Here is a 17,331-nt window from a genome sequence, read left to right on the forward strand (position 1 = left end):
ACCTGTGGGTGGGAGGGGATGTACATGTAGTAGTTCCCAGTGACACTAACCTGTGGGTAGGAGGGGATGAACATGTAGTAGTTCCCAGTAACACTTACCTGTGGGTGGGAGGGGATGTACATGCAGTAGTTCCCAGTAACACTTACCTGTGGGTGGGAGGGGATGAACATGCAGTAGTTCCCAGTGACACTTACCTGTGGGTAGGAGGGGATGAACATGTAGTAGTTCCCAGTAACACTTACCTGTGGGTGGGAGGGGATGAACATGCAGTAGTTCCCAGTGACACTTACCTGTGGGTGGGAGGGGATGTACATTTAGTAGTTCCCAGTGACACTAACCGGTGGGTGGGAAGGGATGTACATGTAGTAGTTCCCAGTAATACTTACCTGTGGGTGGGAGGGGATGTACATGCAGTAGTCCCCAGTAACACTTACCTGTGGGTGGGACGGGATGAACATGCAGTAGTTCCCAGTGACACTTACCTGTGGGTGGGAGGGGATCCAGTAATACTAACCTGTGGGTGGGAGGGAATGTACATGTAGTAGTAACCTGTGGGTGGGAGGGGATGTACATGCAGTAGTTCCCAGTAACACTTACCTGTGGGAGGGAGGGGATGAACATGCAGTAGTTCCCAGTGGCACTTACCTGTGGGTGGGAGGGGATAAACATGCAGTAGTTCCCAGTGACACTTACCTGTGGGTAGGAGGGGATGAACATGTAGTAGTTTCCAGTAACACTTACCTGTGGGTGGGAGGGGATCCAGTAATACTAACCTGTGGGTGGGAGGGAATGTACATGTAGTAGTACCCAGTGACACTTACCTGTGGGTAGGAGGGGATGAACATGTAGTAGTTTCCAGTAACACTTACCTGTGGGTGGGAAGTAGTTCCCAGTAACACTAACCTGTGGGTCGGAGGGGATGTACATGTAGTAGTTCCAAGTAATACTAACCTGTGGGTGGGAGGGAAGGTACATGTAGTAGTTCCCAGTGACACTACCCTGTGGGTGGGAGGGGATGGACATGTAGTAGTTCCCAGTGACACTTACCTGTGAGTGGGAGGGGATGTACATGTAGTAGTTCCAAGTAATACTAACCTGTGGGTGGGAGGGAATGTACATGTAGTAGTAACCTGTGGGTGGGAGGGGATGTACATGTAGGAGTTCCCAGTAACACTAACCTGTGGGCGGGAGGGGATGTACATGTAGTAGTTCCAAGTAATACTAACCTGTGGGTGGGAGGGGATGAACATGCAGTAGTTCCCAGTAACACTAACCTGTGGGTGGGATGGGATGTACATGTAGTAGTTCCCAGTAATACTTACCTGTGGGTGGGAGGGAATGTACATGTAGTAGTTCCCAGTGACACTTACCTGTGGGTAGGAGGGGACGTTGAAGTGATAGTCAGTGTGATGTTGTTATCGAAGGCTAGATTGCTTCCAGTCTTGACAAACCATTCTGAGAAGGTATCCGAACTAGGTGTACTTGATCGCCTCAACCAACCACCATAAGGGCTTGGTACGTAGGTCGGCTGAGACACTATTGTGCTTTCATATCCAGTAAAGTCGGTATGGGATACACTAAAAACAGAATGAGAGGATTTTTGAATTACTTACATGTCATTTCCACTATCTTTTTTCTTCGAAAATATTTTTTTACATAACGTTTTTTGTTCATATCTTATTTTATATTTTTTAATATTTAAGGATAATAGTTAACTACCAGGGTGCATGAAGTCTGGTTTAAGTCTTGTATTGATAAAGCATTAATGATGTCCTTTAATACTGACATGTATGTATGGATTTAAAATACATAGATAATTTACAATAATCTACGGAGGTAAATTATGCAGACATATCTAAAGACTGTTCAGGGCTTACCTGAAATCGTAGTACACTATCGGTAGTATCCAGTCACTTGCAGAGGCTGACGAGTTACCACCTGCCACTGAAACAAAACATTTTTAGAACTGTTTAATTCCCACTCTTTAAGTTAGATCTGACAAGAAACAGCACAGATGTGTTAGGATAATATCAGTAACATAGATAACACATTTCTGTAAGCCCATAAGGTTTTTAATTTTACGATGTTGAAATGTGTTTGTGTATATGTATACCCTTAAGGTACGTACAGCAGATAATACTGCATGTTTAACACTTTGTGATCCCTACAAAAAGTGAGTCTTTGAGAAATGTACAAGTGGTCGAAGATAGCAATTGTCATATTCATTCATTCATCGTAAACTTGTTTTTTCTCCGTAAAAGTGAACAAATCTCAACCAAAACCTCATTATAATCAAACCAACATTCAGCTTAAAAAACTTTGAATTTAATGTACACTTATTTTTAGACTTTACTTTGTGAAATCAAATTTTTTATCTACTTTTTTAAAATGTATAAATCATTTGTTTGACCAAGTGCCAAAGCCTATCATCCCAGCATGCTACAAGCCAAAACCAAGTCCCTCAGGCCTCTTGGTATTTTAGCAGAACTTGTTTAAAGGTTTTAAAAAATCTGAGACGTGTGACATTGAAAGTGGGTCAGTCAAGGTCATTTACCCGAAAGAAATACTCCATAACTTTTCACCCCAGCATGCTACAAGTCAAAGAAGCCACTTAAAGTGATGGATGGATGGACGGACAATGGACTGATGAAGGATGGACAATGGACAACATCTTGTGAGATCACATGGCCCTTTGAGCTTCATTAGTTATCATTCAAGGTGAGCTCTTGCTATTTGTCGTTAAGTCAAAGTACAAGATTGATAGGCTGCAACGTCTAATCTCATTTGTCTTCAAGGTCAAATTCATTGTCTTTGACAATCAGGGTTTTTCTTATTTGATGTCAAAGCAGTACATTGTATCTTAAAACCATATCTTTTTAATTTGTTCATTTTTTGGTTTTGTTTTTCCTTTGTTGAAGAATAAAAGAAATTTCAAGTCCTTCTAGTTATGTCACATGCATAATGAAAATTGGGAAAATAAATTGTGTTCTGCTAATGGTTTTGTTCTGTTCTTTTTATCAAAATTGGGAAAAATGTCAAAGTCCTTTAACTGTAGATTCTTCATACCAAATATGTGCATATACAAAGAAAATCTACTATCTTTCCTTTCCTACCTGCATTCAGCTGTGTTGTAGCGACCCCCGGCTGACTGGATGCACTGGTTGAAGCATTACCCCCACTTCCGACCACTAGCGCCACCACACAAACATACTCGGTGTTGCCTTGGATACCATCCACAGAAGTAAAGGTGTGTGTGAACACAGCAGTAACCAACTGGGTGTGGCTTGTCCCTGTCCCTGAGGCGGTGCATGTCACCTGATACTGCCTGCACACAGAAAAAAGTGGCTGTATAAATTAAAGTAGGGTAATTCTTTGCAATACCTTTTCATTGACAAATGCTTTCCAAACATTAAAAAGATACAAAATTTTAACATACTTTTTGGTGTAGAATTTGGCACCAGACTCTCAGAAAGCCTTGGCTCTTTCACAAATTCTACACCCTTGATTAGAATTTCTCTTTCTCCCAATACCTACACATAATTGACTCAACTAGCTAGTATTACAGTCATTATTGATGTTATTAAATAGCAGATGATCTGGATTATGAAAAGTTCTTTTTTACACAATCAATAAGATTTTCTATGTAACGTTTCTATGACTAGTATGATATGTACACTGCCATCTTCATCAGACAAATGACCAATGAAGTGTAAGCACAAAAAGGTGTAAAATGTGTAAAAGTTGTCCACAAAATCTATGTCGATTTCGGCTGCACTGTAAGCGTATGTACAATAGTTTGTTATATATGTACCGCATACACATCACTGGTCATTTGTCTGATAAAGGTGACAGTGTACATATCGTACTAGTCATCGAAACGTTACATAGAAAATTTTATTGGTTGTGTAAAAAAGAACTCTTCATAATCCATACTTACCAACCTGAAGAAAATGTTTAGAAATAGCAGATGATCTGGGGTTTTTTCCTCTTGGTTTTTGTTTTATAACACACAATATTTTTTTAATACATTATATACACATATTAAGCATTATTTGTATCATACAAGTAATACCAGTCACATTAAAATGAGGTAAAAGGATGATGAAAACCTAATCACATGATACTATGGTATCTCCATGGTTGTCTATATGGAGATCACAATTATAATTACGTTGTGTGGTAGGATTTCTTTATTGTCATTGTAGCTTATCATATTGCCATGATTAGATTTGAATATCATTTGGCGTAACATTAAAATGTACATAGCTTATCAAATTAAACCTGTTGTGTCCTGACCAGAAAAATCTAAATTACCATGCAGCAGCTACAGCATTGGTTGCTGTGGAGGTGGAAGCCACAGTGTTGTTAGGGCGTGTCCAGGTCACCGTGACGTCGCTAGAGGTCAAGGCTGTGGCCGCTACATTCAGCGGGGCTGGAGAAAACGAAACATATTGGTCAGATTTTTATGTTATTACAGTTAGGGTTATTGACAACTTAACTCCAGGACTTTTTGTGAAAACAGATAAAGCTACATGAAAATGAGGTGTGTTGAGGTTCTGACACTAAATTCTGCACCCAAGGGTAAAATTTCCACCATACCTATACAAAAAGATGGACTCTTTTTCTATACACCTTCACTTCTAAACCGAGGTATCACAATTAAGACCATGCAAATGCAAGTCTAAACATAGCAAAATTTCTATTTTCTATTTGATAGGCAAACACAAACTGAGGCCATATTTTTGAAAGAGCAAACAAAAAAAACACTGTGTAGTTTGATTTTGAAGATCCATGCAAGAACTTCAGGGCAAGCTTAATGTGCAATACTGTAAAATCAGAAATTTTCGTGGGACATTAAATTTCGATTATTTTGTGGATAACAAAAATCCACGAAATTAAATCCCCACGAAAACATAAATTTGGTATGATATAGATAGGGGTGAATCAGAAATCTGCAAAATATAATGTCCTTGAAACACTGGCTAGTATATGAAAACTACGAAATTTTAACCCCACAAAAATAAATGATTCTACATGTACAGTAACTCCTATGTGTCTGAAGTGGTGTCACTTGTGAGATTGTCACAGTCAGCAATTAATATTTGATGGGATTTCGATTGTGATGTCACTGTCCTCTAACTGTGATGTCACTGTCCTCTAACTGTGATGTCACTGTCCTCTAACTGTGATGTCACTGTCCTCTAACTGTGATGTCATAATAGTAAAGATCACTCATGAAGTTATTCAAAATAATCACCAAATTCCTTTGTTGTGTTTGCATACTTGTCAACCTTTCAAATTTGTCATTGGTAAACTGTGTGGCAATGTTTTAAAACGTCTTTACAGTATTTTAAAAAGTGACCAATATTTGTCAAAATAATGGCATAAATGCATTAGTGTAATTTGTACCTATGTGTATGTAGAGTAACCTGCAGATTTAAAAAGATGAAAAATAAGGAGTGTTTTTTTTCAAAATAGGGAGATTTTCCAAATACCAGGGTATGTGTGGGTTTTTTTCTTGCTTCACTGCTGGATGCCATACCAGCTAAAATATCAACTATTTGCTACAGGTGCTGTCACAGAATGATGATGTTGATGCCATTGCTGCCAGAAACTCATATATTGATGATTGTCACGTCGGTGTTGATAACAAAACAAGGGACATCTTACTTTTTAAGGAAACCAAACTGTTACATTGCCTATATCATACACTGAGATTACTTTTTTTCATTAAAGAGTTCCAAAAAGGGCCACTTATGTATCAACAAACACATTCTTAGGTAAGTGCGTTCTCAAATATTTAAGAACGCCTTCGAGATACACCAATTTGAGAAATTCTCAGCTAAGTATGTACTTGGCTTAAGAATGGAGAGTTAAGAATAGAGAATTAAGAAGTTTCGAGATTCCAGGGCCTGAACATTTTATTTGTACTTACAGCACAGAAAATTGTTGACATCTGCGTTTAAGAAGTAGCTGGAACTAGTTTTTCCAGCGTAGTCAAATACGATGCCAGCGGTTTGTGATGGGGAGCCACAGGAGCCTCCGTTAATGGTGGTCTGCACCTTCTCCAGGGTCTGATAGATATAACAGTCACATCCGATACCATTGTTACCTGTCAGTGTCCTATGGTGGTGGACAAACAATACATTTTACATGGCTTAATTTGAAATTGTTTACAAGTTTTTTTAATATTTTTAACAAGAGGATACAATTGGTATTTGTATGAACAACATCAAACAGAAAAACAATTTCAATGTTTTCGTCAGGCGGAGCATCGGATTAGGGAACAAGAGGTCTCTAGATCCCTAGCAGTGGCATTGAAAAATAATTAACTCTGGGCAATTATGTAATGCAATGTTTAATTATTAGATAAATCTTATTAAGAATTCAAGGGAGAGATCTCTAACACAAATGAGAACAAGAGGTCTCCAAATTGATCCATAGCAGAGGCATTGAAAAATAATTAACTGTGGGCATTTATGTAATGTAATGTTTAATTATTAGATAAATCTTATGAAGTGTGTCAAGGAAGAGATCTTTTACACAAATGAGAGGGTTTGTTTTCTTATATCACTTACAATGTTTTAAACTTTGTACTGCCCTCAAACTCATCAAAAGTGGCAATTTCAAAGGCCGCGAGCTGGTTGTTGGAGAGGTCTATAGAGGTTAGCTCTGTCATGTTGGGCAAACTAGGAAAGAAATACATGCTGTTGTCGGACATGTCCATCGTCTTCAGCGACCCCAGAGCGGAGAATGAGTTTGGCTGGACATACCCAATACTGTTGTTCTTCAGGGATCTGAAAAAGTTGATAGACATCTACAGAACTGCTCTTTACTGTTTTATTTGTTTCCATGGTAATATTGTTTTTGCAATTCTCATGCTCAACAATTAAGGGTCTTAATTAATTTTTCATTTTCCTGAATTTGAACAATTTCAGATTTCAACATCCATCTCAAATTTATCAAATTAAATTTTTCAGCAATTCATTCTCTATATTTAAGACAAAATACAATTTCTTAAAATAATACAATAACATTTCATTTTCATGTGGTACCTTGGTCTAAGGTCATGGAACAAACATTGTCTAATACCAACAGTGACTTAAGGTCATTGGCAACAAATATTATTGATTTATTTACCCTGACTCAAGGTCATTGGAGTCAAATTATACATTAACTGAATACTTAATGTCACTTAAGGTCATTGGCATCAAATATTATTGATTTATTTACCCTGACGCAAGGTCAATGGGGTCAAATTATAGATTTACTGAATACTTAATGTGACTCAAGATCATTGGGGTCAAATTACACTTCGCGAATACTTAATGCGACTCAAGATCATTGGGGTCAAATTACACTTCGCAAAACTTAATGTGACTCAAGATCATTGGGGTCAAATTACACTTCGCGAATACTTAATGTGACTCAAGGTCATTAGCATAAAATATTATTGATTTATTTACCCTGACTCAAGGTCACTGGGGTCAAATAACATTTACTGAATACTTAAATGTGACTCAAGGCCATTAACATCAAATATTATTGATTTATTTACCCTGACTCAAGGTCAGTGGGGTCAAATTATTAACCTATACTGAATACTTAATGTGACTCAAGGCCATTGGGGTCAAATATTATTGATTTATTTACCCTGACTCTAGGTCAGTGGGGTCAAGTTACATTTACTGAATACTTAATGTGACTCAAGGCCATCGCCATCAAACATTATTGATTCAGACTTACAGAGTCTCCAGGTTTACGAGAGGGTCGAACACACCCTGGATGATGTTGGTGATGAGATTGTTACTCAGGTCCAGAGACTTCATTGTGCCTTGGTTTAGGAAGGCTACCAAAGATAACTCCGCAATAATGTTGTCTGATACATCCCTACAATAAAATAGCATATGTGCTTTTGGGTAAAAGATAGAATATCAAAATATGATACTGCTATACGAGACCAGCTAGGAATGAAGTTAAAAATGTTTGGAAGCATTTGAACGTTGTAATATGTTATGTAGGGACAAAGGTATATTTCTATAAATCATTTCTTTTTTCATGACAGTGTAGTTCCTTTACACTAACACTTATAATTCTTTTGAAATTTGTGATTGGCTATCCTCACAAAGTAAGAGAAAAATATTTATATCAGAAAGTGATTGACAGTTGTAGTAAAAACAAATACAATTAGAACACACTTTAAAATCGAAAACAGATACGACATGTGAATTCCTTAGGTAGCTCAGGGGACAAGGTTTTAAGTGTGTTGAATCCTTCCTCTAGACAGGATAGGGTAGAACAGAAAAGGAAAGATAGACAAGGGAGGGTAGGACAATAAAGGAAAGATAGACAGGGGAGGGTAGGACAGAAAAGGAAAGATAGACAGGGGAGGGTATGACAGAAAAGAAAAGATAGACAGGGTAGGGTAGGACAGAAAAGGAGAGATAGACAGGGTAGGGTAGAACAGAAAAGGAAAGATAGACAAGGGAGGGTAGGACAATAAAGGAATGATAGACAGGGGAGGGGAGGACAGAAAAGGAAAGATAGACAGGGGAGGGTAGGACAGAGAAGGAAAGATAGACAGGGGAGGGTAGGACAGAAATGAAAAGATAGACAGGGTAGGGTAGGACAGAAAAGAAAAGAAAGACAGGGTAGGGTAGGACAGAAAAGAAAAGATAGACAGGGTAAGGTAGGACAGAAAAGGAAAGATAGACAGGGGAAGGTAGGACAGAAAAGGAAAGATAGACAAGGGAGGGTAGGACAGAAAAGGAAAGATAGACAGGGGAGGGTAGGACAGAAAAGAAAAGATAGACAGGGTAGGGTAGGACAGAAAAGAAAAGATAGACATGGTAGGGTAGGACAGAAAATGAAAGATAGACAGGGGAGGGTAGGACAGAAAAGGAAAGATAGACAGGGGAGGATAGGACAGAAATGAAAAGAAAGACAGGGTAGGGTAGGACAGAAAAGAAAAGATAGACAGGGGAAGGTAGGACAGAAAAGGAAAGATAGACAGGGGAGGAGAGGACAGAAAGGAAAGATAGACAGGGTAGGGTAGGACAGAAAAGAAAATATAGACAGGGTAGGGTACGGAGGACAGAAAAGGAAAGATAGACAGGGTAGGATAGGACAGAAAAGAAAAGAAAGACAGGGGAGGGTAGGACAGAAAAGGAAAGAAAGACAGGGTAGGGTAGGACAGAAAAGGAAAGATAGACAGGGGAGGAGAGGACAGAAAGGAAAGATAGACAGGGTAGGGTAGAACAGAAAAGGAAAGATAGACAGGATAGGCTAGGACAGAAAAGAAAAGATAGACATGGTAGGGTAGGACAGAAAATGAAAGATAGACAGGGGAGGGTAGGACAGAAAAGGAAAGATAGACAGGGGAGGAGAGGACAGAAAGGAAAGATAGACAGGGTAGGGTAGGACAGAAAAGAAAATATAGACAGGGTAGGGTACGCAGGACAGAAAAGGAAATATAGACAGGGTAGGATAGGACAGAACAGGAAAGATAGACAGGGTAGAGTAGGACAGAAAAGGAAAGAAAGACAGGGTAGGGTAGGACAGAAAAGAAAAGATAGACAGGGTAAGGGAGGACAGAAAAGGAAAGATAGACAGGGGAAGGTAGGAAAGAAAAGGAAAGATAGACAAGGGAGGGTAGGACAATAAAGGAAAGATAGACAGGGGAGGGTAGGACAGAAAGGAAAGATAGACAGGGTAGGGTAGAACAGAAAAGGAAAGATAGACAGGATAGGGGAGGACAGAAAAGAAAAGATAGACATGGTAGGGTAGTACAGAAAAGGAAAGATAGACAGGGTAGGGTAGGACAGAAAAGAAAATATAGACAGGGTAGGGTACGCAGGACAGAAAAGGAAAGATAGACAGGGTAGGATAGGACAGAACAGGAAAGATAGACAGGGTAGAGTAGGACAGAAAAGGAAAGAAAGACAGGGTAGGGTAGGACAGAAATGAAAAGATAGACAAGGTAGGGTAGGACAGAAAAGGAAAGATAGACAGGGTAGGGTAGGACAGAAAAGGAAAGATAGACAAGGGAGGGTAGGACAGAAAAGAAAAGAAAGACAGGGTAGGGTAGGACAGAAAAGAAAAGATAGACAGGGTAGGGTAGGACAGAAAAGGAAAGACAGACAGCGTAGGGTAGGACAGAAAAGGAAAGATAGACAGGATAGGGTAGGACAGAAAAGGAATGATAGACAAGGGAGGGTAGGACAGAAAAGGAATGATAGACAAGGGAGGGTAGGACAGAAAAGAAAAGAAAGATAGGGTAGGGTAGGACAGAAAAGAAAAGATAGACAGGGTAGGGTAAAACAGAAAAGGAAAGATAAACAGGGTAGGGTAAAACAGAAAAGGAATGATAGACAGGGTAGGGTAGGGGTTTGGTACATACACAACAGAGAACTTGTTATCACATCTTGAACACTACTTACACTGTCTGCACATTCTTATTGCTCAAGGCAGTGGCTGGGTATTCTGTCATCTGATTTTCACCCAACTTACTGAGATAGAAAGTGAAAAACATTCATTACAGATTTAATCATATAATCATGTACATACAATATTATGTAGTTCTCCTGAAACTAATTCTTCATCTTTCTTGCTATCAAAAAAAAGAAGAAGAAGAAATTTCAACCTATTGTTTCATTTCAGATGAACAAAAAGATGACCACCGTTTGTTGGCCCTTTCATGACCTCTCCTGTGTTGATAGGCCGTTAAGCATGTTACAGTAACAGTAACGTGACAGAGTACATATCGTGAAGTCATCATGTGTTAACATTTTACTAGAAATGCTATATGAACCTGTATATGATGAACAAATCAGTGTGACTACAACATATGACAGGATGCTGCAACATTTTCAATCACAAATACAATTTCCAAAAAAGTATGCTTTCGAAATTTTGATTATTAGACTTCAGTTTACTTACATTGCTTTGACAGATGACAACCCATCGAATGCCGTGTTCGGGAGGGAAGACAGGGAGTTCTGGCTGAGATCAAGATTTCGAGAAATTACAGAGTTATTAGCGAAAATATTTCCTCGAAGAGTTGTCATTTTGTTGCCATATAGAAGTCTGAAAAAGAAAGAATACAAAACTGCAAGGTTACTTCATTTAAGTAATCGTATTGGTCTCCTCATCTATGGAATAATACCAGGGCATTTAAAGTATCATAGACTCATTGTTTCTGTACTGGTATAGTTTTTGGTCTTACCAATGAAGTGTAAAGTCCAAAAGAACGTTTTGATTTTAATGTGCACTTGTACAACAATCTTCATGACAACCTATAACTTCAACAAAACAGAAGTAAATCAATCTTAAAAGAAAACTCTTAAACGCTTTTAAAACATCAAATTTATAGCAAACAAATATTTCTGTATTTGGTCAGTTATATTATCAAATTAGCATATTCATGTCAATTTTAAGTAAATACATGTATATGTAGCTATAAAGATCATCAGTATAAAAGCAGCAAANCAAAAACCCCCCCCCCCCCCCCCCCCCATCGTTTAAGGGTCATTTTATGAAATTTTGGCCTGCATTCATCACTAATTTCAGAGGAGATATCATTTGAAGGTTTTCCAATCTGTGACCCATAATGACCACATCCCTCAACTATATATCTTGGAGAGGATCATTCCCTTTTAGATTATTGATTCAGATCATCTAAGGATCATTTTATAATTTAATTTTGGTCTAAATCCATCAGGAACTTATTGAGATGTTATTTGATGGTTTTGCACTCTGTGACCCCCTCATTGCTCCAGTCCCCTGGGGTGTCAACTCTTTCTTTAGTGTACATTTTTATCCAGTCATCATCTACAAATCATTTTAAGAAATGTTGGCTGAAATCATCCTGTAAACTTAAGAAGAAATGTAAATTAAAGACTATAAATGACCCTTTAAAGCCTCAGCCTCTTTTTGAGTATAGATTCTGATTCTTACCACAGGTTGATGATTTAACCACCAAGTTCCATTAACCCTTTCACCCCTATGTAAATTTAGTAGCTACCATGCATTGATATGGATGGGTCCATTATGGTCTACAGTGGGGAAAGGGTTAATGTGTAGCCAGCAGAAATTGAAAACATGACTCTTTTTACACGATGGACGACAGGTAAAAGGCAAGCACAATAGGTCACTTGATGAGTAACCAATAGAAACACTCCTTACAGATCGTTAGACAGACTGATGCCATCAAATGCTGCAATGTCAATATAGGCGATGGCGTTTTCCTGGAGGGAGATAATCCTCGAACTCACAAACTGGAAGGCTCCAGTTGGAATGTGTGTAATCTGCATGCCATTCATGGATCTGTTCAATACACAAAGTTACACGTAAAACGGTTTATACTTAATATCATCAATGATTGAAATAATCACAAAATTAGTTAAAAAATAAAACAAAACTACATGTAATAATTGATGCCATAATTAAAAAGACGATTAATAACGATTCAGGAATAATACAGCACTGCATGTTTGTATCTCAAAGGTCAAAATGCTCTGAACTAGTACGATTCTTTACATAAACTGCTTCATGTGGAGATAATTCACAACTCACAGACTAAAAACCCATTATTGCTATATCACTGCTGTTTGAATATAAACAGATTCAAAGCTTCCAAATATTTGCAATACATACAATTATTTCAAGATTTCAAAATTTTATTTTCAACATGAAAACACTCAGCTTTAATTATTCATATTTTAAGCCTATGAAACTGACTATAATATATAATAAATCAGTTAAGTGCAACAGATCGCTAATTAAGAAAATGGTGAGTCCAACCACTATAGGGTATAATAATATGGTAAGTTATAATGTTCCGAAGAATATCAGTTTTTATGTCATAACAGTATTGATAAACAATAATGCCTAATTATCCTATTATAGCATTATATGAAACATTCTTTCTTCCTTTTATATAGAAGATGAAGCAACCAGAGGGACGTTTTGGGATTGTGAGTTACTCCCCCTGTCAGGTTTTCTGCAGGTTTTTTGCCCATTAATTGGACACTTATTTTAAAACTATGCATTTATAATTCCTGAATGGATATATAGAACGTTTTTTGTTTGCTTTTTTTTCTATTTTCAAGAATTCAAGCTTAGAACAAGTATGTAAAATGCATTGGGGTATGTCATTTTTATGGAATATTTCTATCATTTGGTTTGTTTGTGTTTACGTCCTATTAACAGCTATGGTCATTTATGTGCAAGGTTTTGGTTGTGGTGGAAAGCCGGAGTTCCTGGAGAAAAACCACCGACCTACGGCCAGTACCTGCTGACTGCCCTACGTAGGTCTCGAACCCACGACCCAGTGGTGAAGGGCTAGTGTTAGCAGAATGTCAAATGCCTTAACCACTTGGCCACCGCAGCCCCCTATATTTCTATCAAAAAAGGACATATACAAATACTTCACAAGAGTGACAATGGTACATGGAATGGTGAAGTTTCCCTTTTTTGTTACCTTTTACCTTAACAGATGAAATACTTTGTTACTTACAGGTACGAACAGCTCACGGTATGGAAAGCTTTTTCCTGGATGGTTTTCAGTGGATTCCCAGTCAGACTTAAGGTTTGAGATACAGAGACAGACTGGAAGGCTCCCGTTTCAATGACTGATATCTCAGAATCACTCAGAGTTCTGTAGATAGAAAATCAAATACAATGTCAATTTCAACTGTACAATACAAATAGATGGAAGAAAAAATACACAAGGAAATATACAAGGGTCAGGGTTTGCAAAATTCATGAAATTGTGACAAATATTATGCCAATAACAAGACTAAATAACAGGACCATTAATAAGGTCAGAACCAGCATCCCAAGCATCACATGTGATAAGCAGCCTTTAAGATACATAAGCCACGCAAGTTTAGTTGACCTATCTTCTTAACCTGGTCACTGAAGTGGAAAATGTAGGTCAGACCAGCATTTGGAGAATCACATGTGATAAGCTTCCTTAGATACATACGCCATGCAAGTTTAGTTAATGTACAACAAGTTGTTATATTTTTACTTGGTAAGTGACCTAAACCAATCTTCTTAATCTGGTCAGTCGAGTGGAAAATGTAGGTCAGATCCAGCATCCGAAGCAAAGCATGTGATAGCTTCCTTAGATAGTTAAGTTGATGTGAGATAATTAGAATAACTTGGAAACTGAGTTCAACCATTCTTCTTAACCTTAGTGCAGACAGTCAGACAGACGTCCGAACGGGAATTGCCAATTCTATAAGCCCTGTTTTGCATCGCAATCCGGCCAAAAATATAATTTTCATCTACTTCCATGTCCATGTCATGGTCAATTCTGAATTCATAAGTATGTCTAAAACATTTACTCACAGACTTTGACCAACAGTAGTATTGACGAACACACCAGCTGGCACTTCAGTGAAACGGTTACTGCTTAGAGCTAAAGTATTCACATTCAGGTTAGAAAAGTCATCACCCCTTGGAAATTTGGTCAGCTTGTTGTCTGAGAGTAACCTAAAATATCACAAAAAAAACCATGTAAAATTAATGTCTCTGTAAGTTCTATATGATAATACAACGACAGGCATGGACTGGACACCGTTTCAGCCTTCAGGTTAATTGTTGGAGGTCTGTTGAAGTGAATCTGCATAAATTGATTTAAGGGTATATCCTACCTTCATGTAACTTACATTTTTTATCCAAAAGAATTCCATTGCCATTTACAAAACTGTAAAATTTGAACTTGCTGATCTGACTAATCACTATTCTTATTGAAACACAGAAAAATAATACTATTCAGATAGTTTTTTACCATTACCTAATAGTAATGTACTGAAACGTTCTATGGGAGATATATTTCACATAAGTTACATATGTAATGACTGTTAGCACCGGTTTCCTTAAACCTTCCAAGAATTAGATACCTAAAAGTTCATCTGATTGAGAAATATACACAATGATATCTATTGCTTAAAGATTAGTCAAATGGAATCAAAATACAAACAGTACATATATTTTTTAAATTTGAAAAAACTTCTTATAATTTTAAATTAGTCATATTAATTTTCTAATTTCCTGCTGAAATATACTCAATATACTTCCATGTAAAATATTTGTTATGTGACAAAAAAGTTGATATCACATATTTATCTGCCTCTACAGGCTCACTGTAATTAGATTGTCCATTCTTTTTTTTTAACAAAATACAGCTTATTCCAATACAATTGACACCTATTTTGCTAGCACACTTAAGAACTACTTCAGGAATAAACATAATTTTCAAAGATTTTGAAAATTATTCTGAAACAAAAAACCAACTCACAGAACGGTGATACTGCTGATGTGGGCGAATGTTCCGTCCTCTATGTAGGCAATATCGTTGCTAGAAGCTGAGAAACGGTAGTTCAAAGGGCAATCCGAAAACATAACCTTTGTCAGCCAGCCAATGTTATTGGAAATCATTTGTCTGTTCACACAAGAGTAACATGATTAACTACGTACTAAACTGTCAGATAATTAAAATTCCATTTAAAACACATTAGAAATGCATTAAAAGCCATAAGCCTCTTAAAAGAAACTATTAATTCTTGTTTGAAATTTGTAATGGCCATTACTGAGTATCCATTATTTTCAAATATTTAACCTGAATATATTCCATTAAAAAGGCAGGAAAAATGTCTTAATGGGCATTACATTTTCCAGGTAAATATGTATAAGTATTGACCATTCATTTTTGTTTCAATAACAATAATGGGAATTAAATAATTGTATTTCATGCCCATTAATAGATATCATAGCCATAAATTAGCTATTTGACTGTTAAATGGTAATCACATATTCATGTCATGGCCATTATTTCCATTTTGGGGGAAAATCAGATGGCCACTGAAGCTGTTCAGTTTGATCTATATATACACACATTATTGACCCTGGAGATAAATAATCCCCTATACCAACTACTGTGTATGTTAAGTTGGCGTTGGACCTAGTCGAGTTCTGCTACATAAATCACTGAAGTTAAACTACAACTGTTTTCCAGAAGCTATAACTAATACCCCAACATGACCCCCAAACTATAGTAGTATTAAAACTAGAACTATATATATTATCCAGGGGTTAACTTATACATTAATTAGTACAGACAAAATTGTGCCAGATGACCACTCAGACCACCTGATGCCAGTTCATATATCACCTATAATTCAAATCAGGGTGTGACTATACTTACAGGTCATTAAGGGCGGTACAGTTAGAGAAAGCTGTGTCGGGGATGACATCAATCTGGTTGTTGGACAGGGTAAGTGTGGTCAGTGCCGTGAGATTTGTAAATGGATTCTCATGTGTAAATCGAAAACAGTTGCTTGACAAGGTGCTAAAACAATGTAAACCTTTATATTAATATTTTCTGCAGATGCTTGACGAGGTGCTAAAATAATAAACAGGAAAACAGATACTTGACGAGGTGCTAAAACAATGTAAAACTTATATATTAATATCTTTTATCTTTCACCAATGAATGAAAAGGCAAATTCACAACAAGGTTGAAAATTATTATCCATGCTTTAATTATGCAATTTCAAAATAACACAAGGTTAAGTTCAAGCGGGAGAAAAGTTTGTTGGATGAAAATATGGCAAGATAAATATATTGCAGATTAGTCATTCAATTTCATCAAATTTTGTTTTGAAAATCCTCTAACTTAATATTTCTACGATCACATATGGGATAAGAAATATCCTCTTTTCAAAACTCTGAAGAAAGAGAAATACTTCTTTATTGATTATGTAGACTACGAATATGGAGAATGTATGGATATATAATAACCTGACGATACTTACATGGATACAATGGTGCCAGGAAACGAATCATTCTCAACCACAACTATATTGTTGCTGCCTAGAGATCTACAAAACAACATCACAAGTGTAAATGTTAGGAGTACATCACATTACATGTAAGATCCTGCCATGCCCAGAAGTGTAGGATAAGGAAATTCCACTTAATTAGATGAAACCTAAGGCCTGCCTTAAAAGGGTTTTGCACCAATTTGGAAACCCTGAGGGTGGAATTGCTCAGAAGAATTAGCTCAGAAACCAACACAAGGCCTTTCAGTTTCAGCATCAGAGTACCAGAATGTTCCAGATTTTGTGGCATACATTATCATGGTTGTCTCATTGTGATGTCACACATGTGAAATGGGGTGTAAGACAGAAATTAACTACACCCCGGCAGTTCTGTCATTATACGCACAGGATTTGGTCATATACACACAGGACTTGATGTGGTTTATTTGTGTTTTAGGTCTTATTAACAGCTATCGTCATTTAAGGACATGATAGGTATTGG

The 17,331-nt window shown here is 37.3% G+C and overlaps 1 protein-coding gene across 2 annotated transcripts in view; it reads right to left on the reverse strand.

The window, feature by feature from the left end:
* Positions 1-17,331, reverse strand: part of LOC110452321 — a 101,942-nt gene that overhangs the window by 45,572 nt on the left and 39,039 nt on the right. For both annotated transcript variants that reach the window (XM_021500765.1, XM_021500764.1), the window contains exons 18-32: positions 16,824-16,889; positions 16,214-16,357; positions 15,308-15,451; positions 14,356-14,499; positions 13,517-13,657; positions 12,184-12,324; positions 10,939-11,085; positions 10,440-10,508; positions 7,747-7,890; positions 6,579-6,797; positions 5,936-6,123; positions 4,315-4,432; positions 3,114-3,325; positions 1,878-1,944; positions 1,371-1,577 (exon numbers count right to left, since the gene is read on the reverse strand). In XM_021500765.1, coding sequence (XP_021356440.1) covers positions 1,371-1,577; positions 1,878-1,944; positions 3,114-3,325; positions 4,315-4,432; positions 5,936-6,123; positions 6,579-6,797; positions 7,747-7,890; positions 10,440-10,508; positions 10,939-11,085; positions 12,184-12,324; positions 13,517-13,657; positions 14,356-14,499; positions 15,308-15,451; positions 16,214-16,357; positions 16,824-16,889 — 2,151 coding nt within the window. The remainder of the gene's footprint in view (positions 1-1,370; positions 1,578-1,877; positions 1,945-3,113; positions 3,326-4,314; positions 4,433-5,935; positions 6,124-6,578; positions 6,798-7,746; positions 7,891-10,439; positions 10,509-10,938; positions 11,086-12,183; positions 12,325-13,516; positions 13,658-14,355; positions 14,500-15,307; positions 15,452-16,213; positions 16,358-16,823; positions 16,890-17,331) is intronic.

The sequence above is a fragment of the Mizuhopecten yessoensis genome, unplaced genomic scaffold, assembly GCF_002113885.1.
Source record: "Mizuhopecten yessoensis strain PY_sf001 unplaced genomic scaffold, ASM211388v2 scaffold6595, whole genome shotgun sequence".
NCBI classification, from domain to species: domain Eukaryota; kingdom Metazoa; phylum Mollusca; class Bivalvia; order Pectinida; family Pectinidae; genus Mizuhopecten; species Mizuhopecten yessoensis.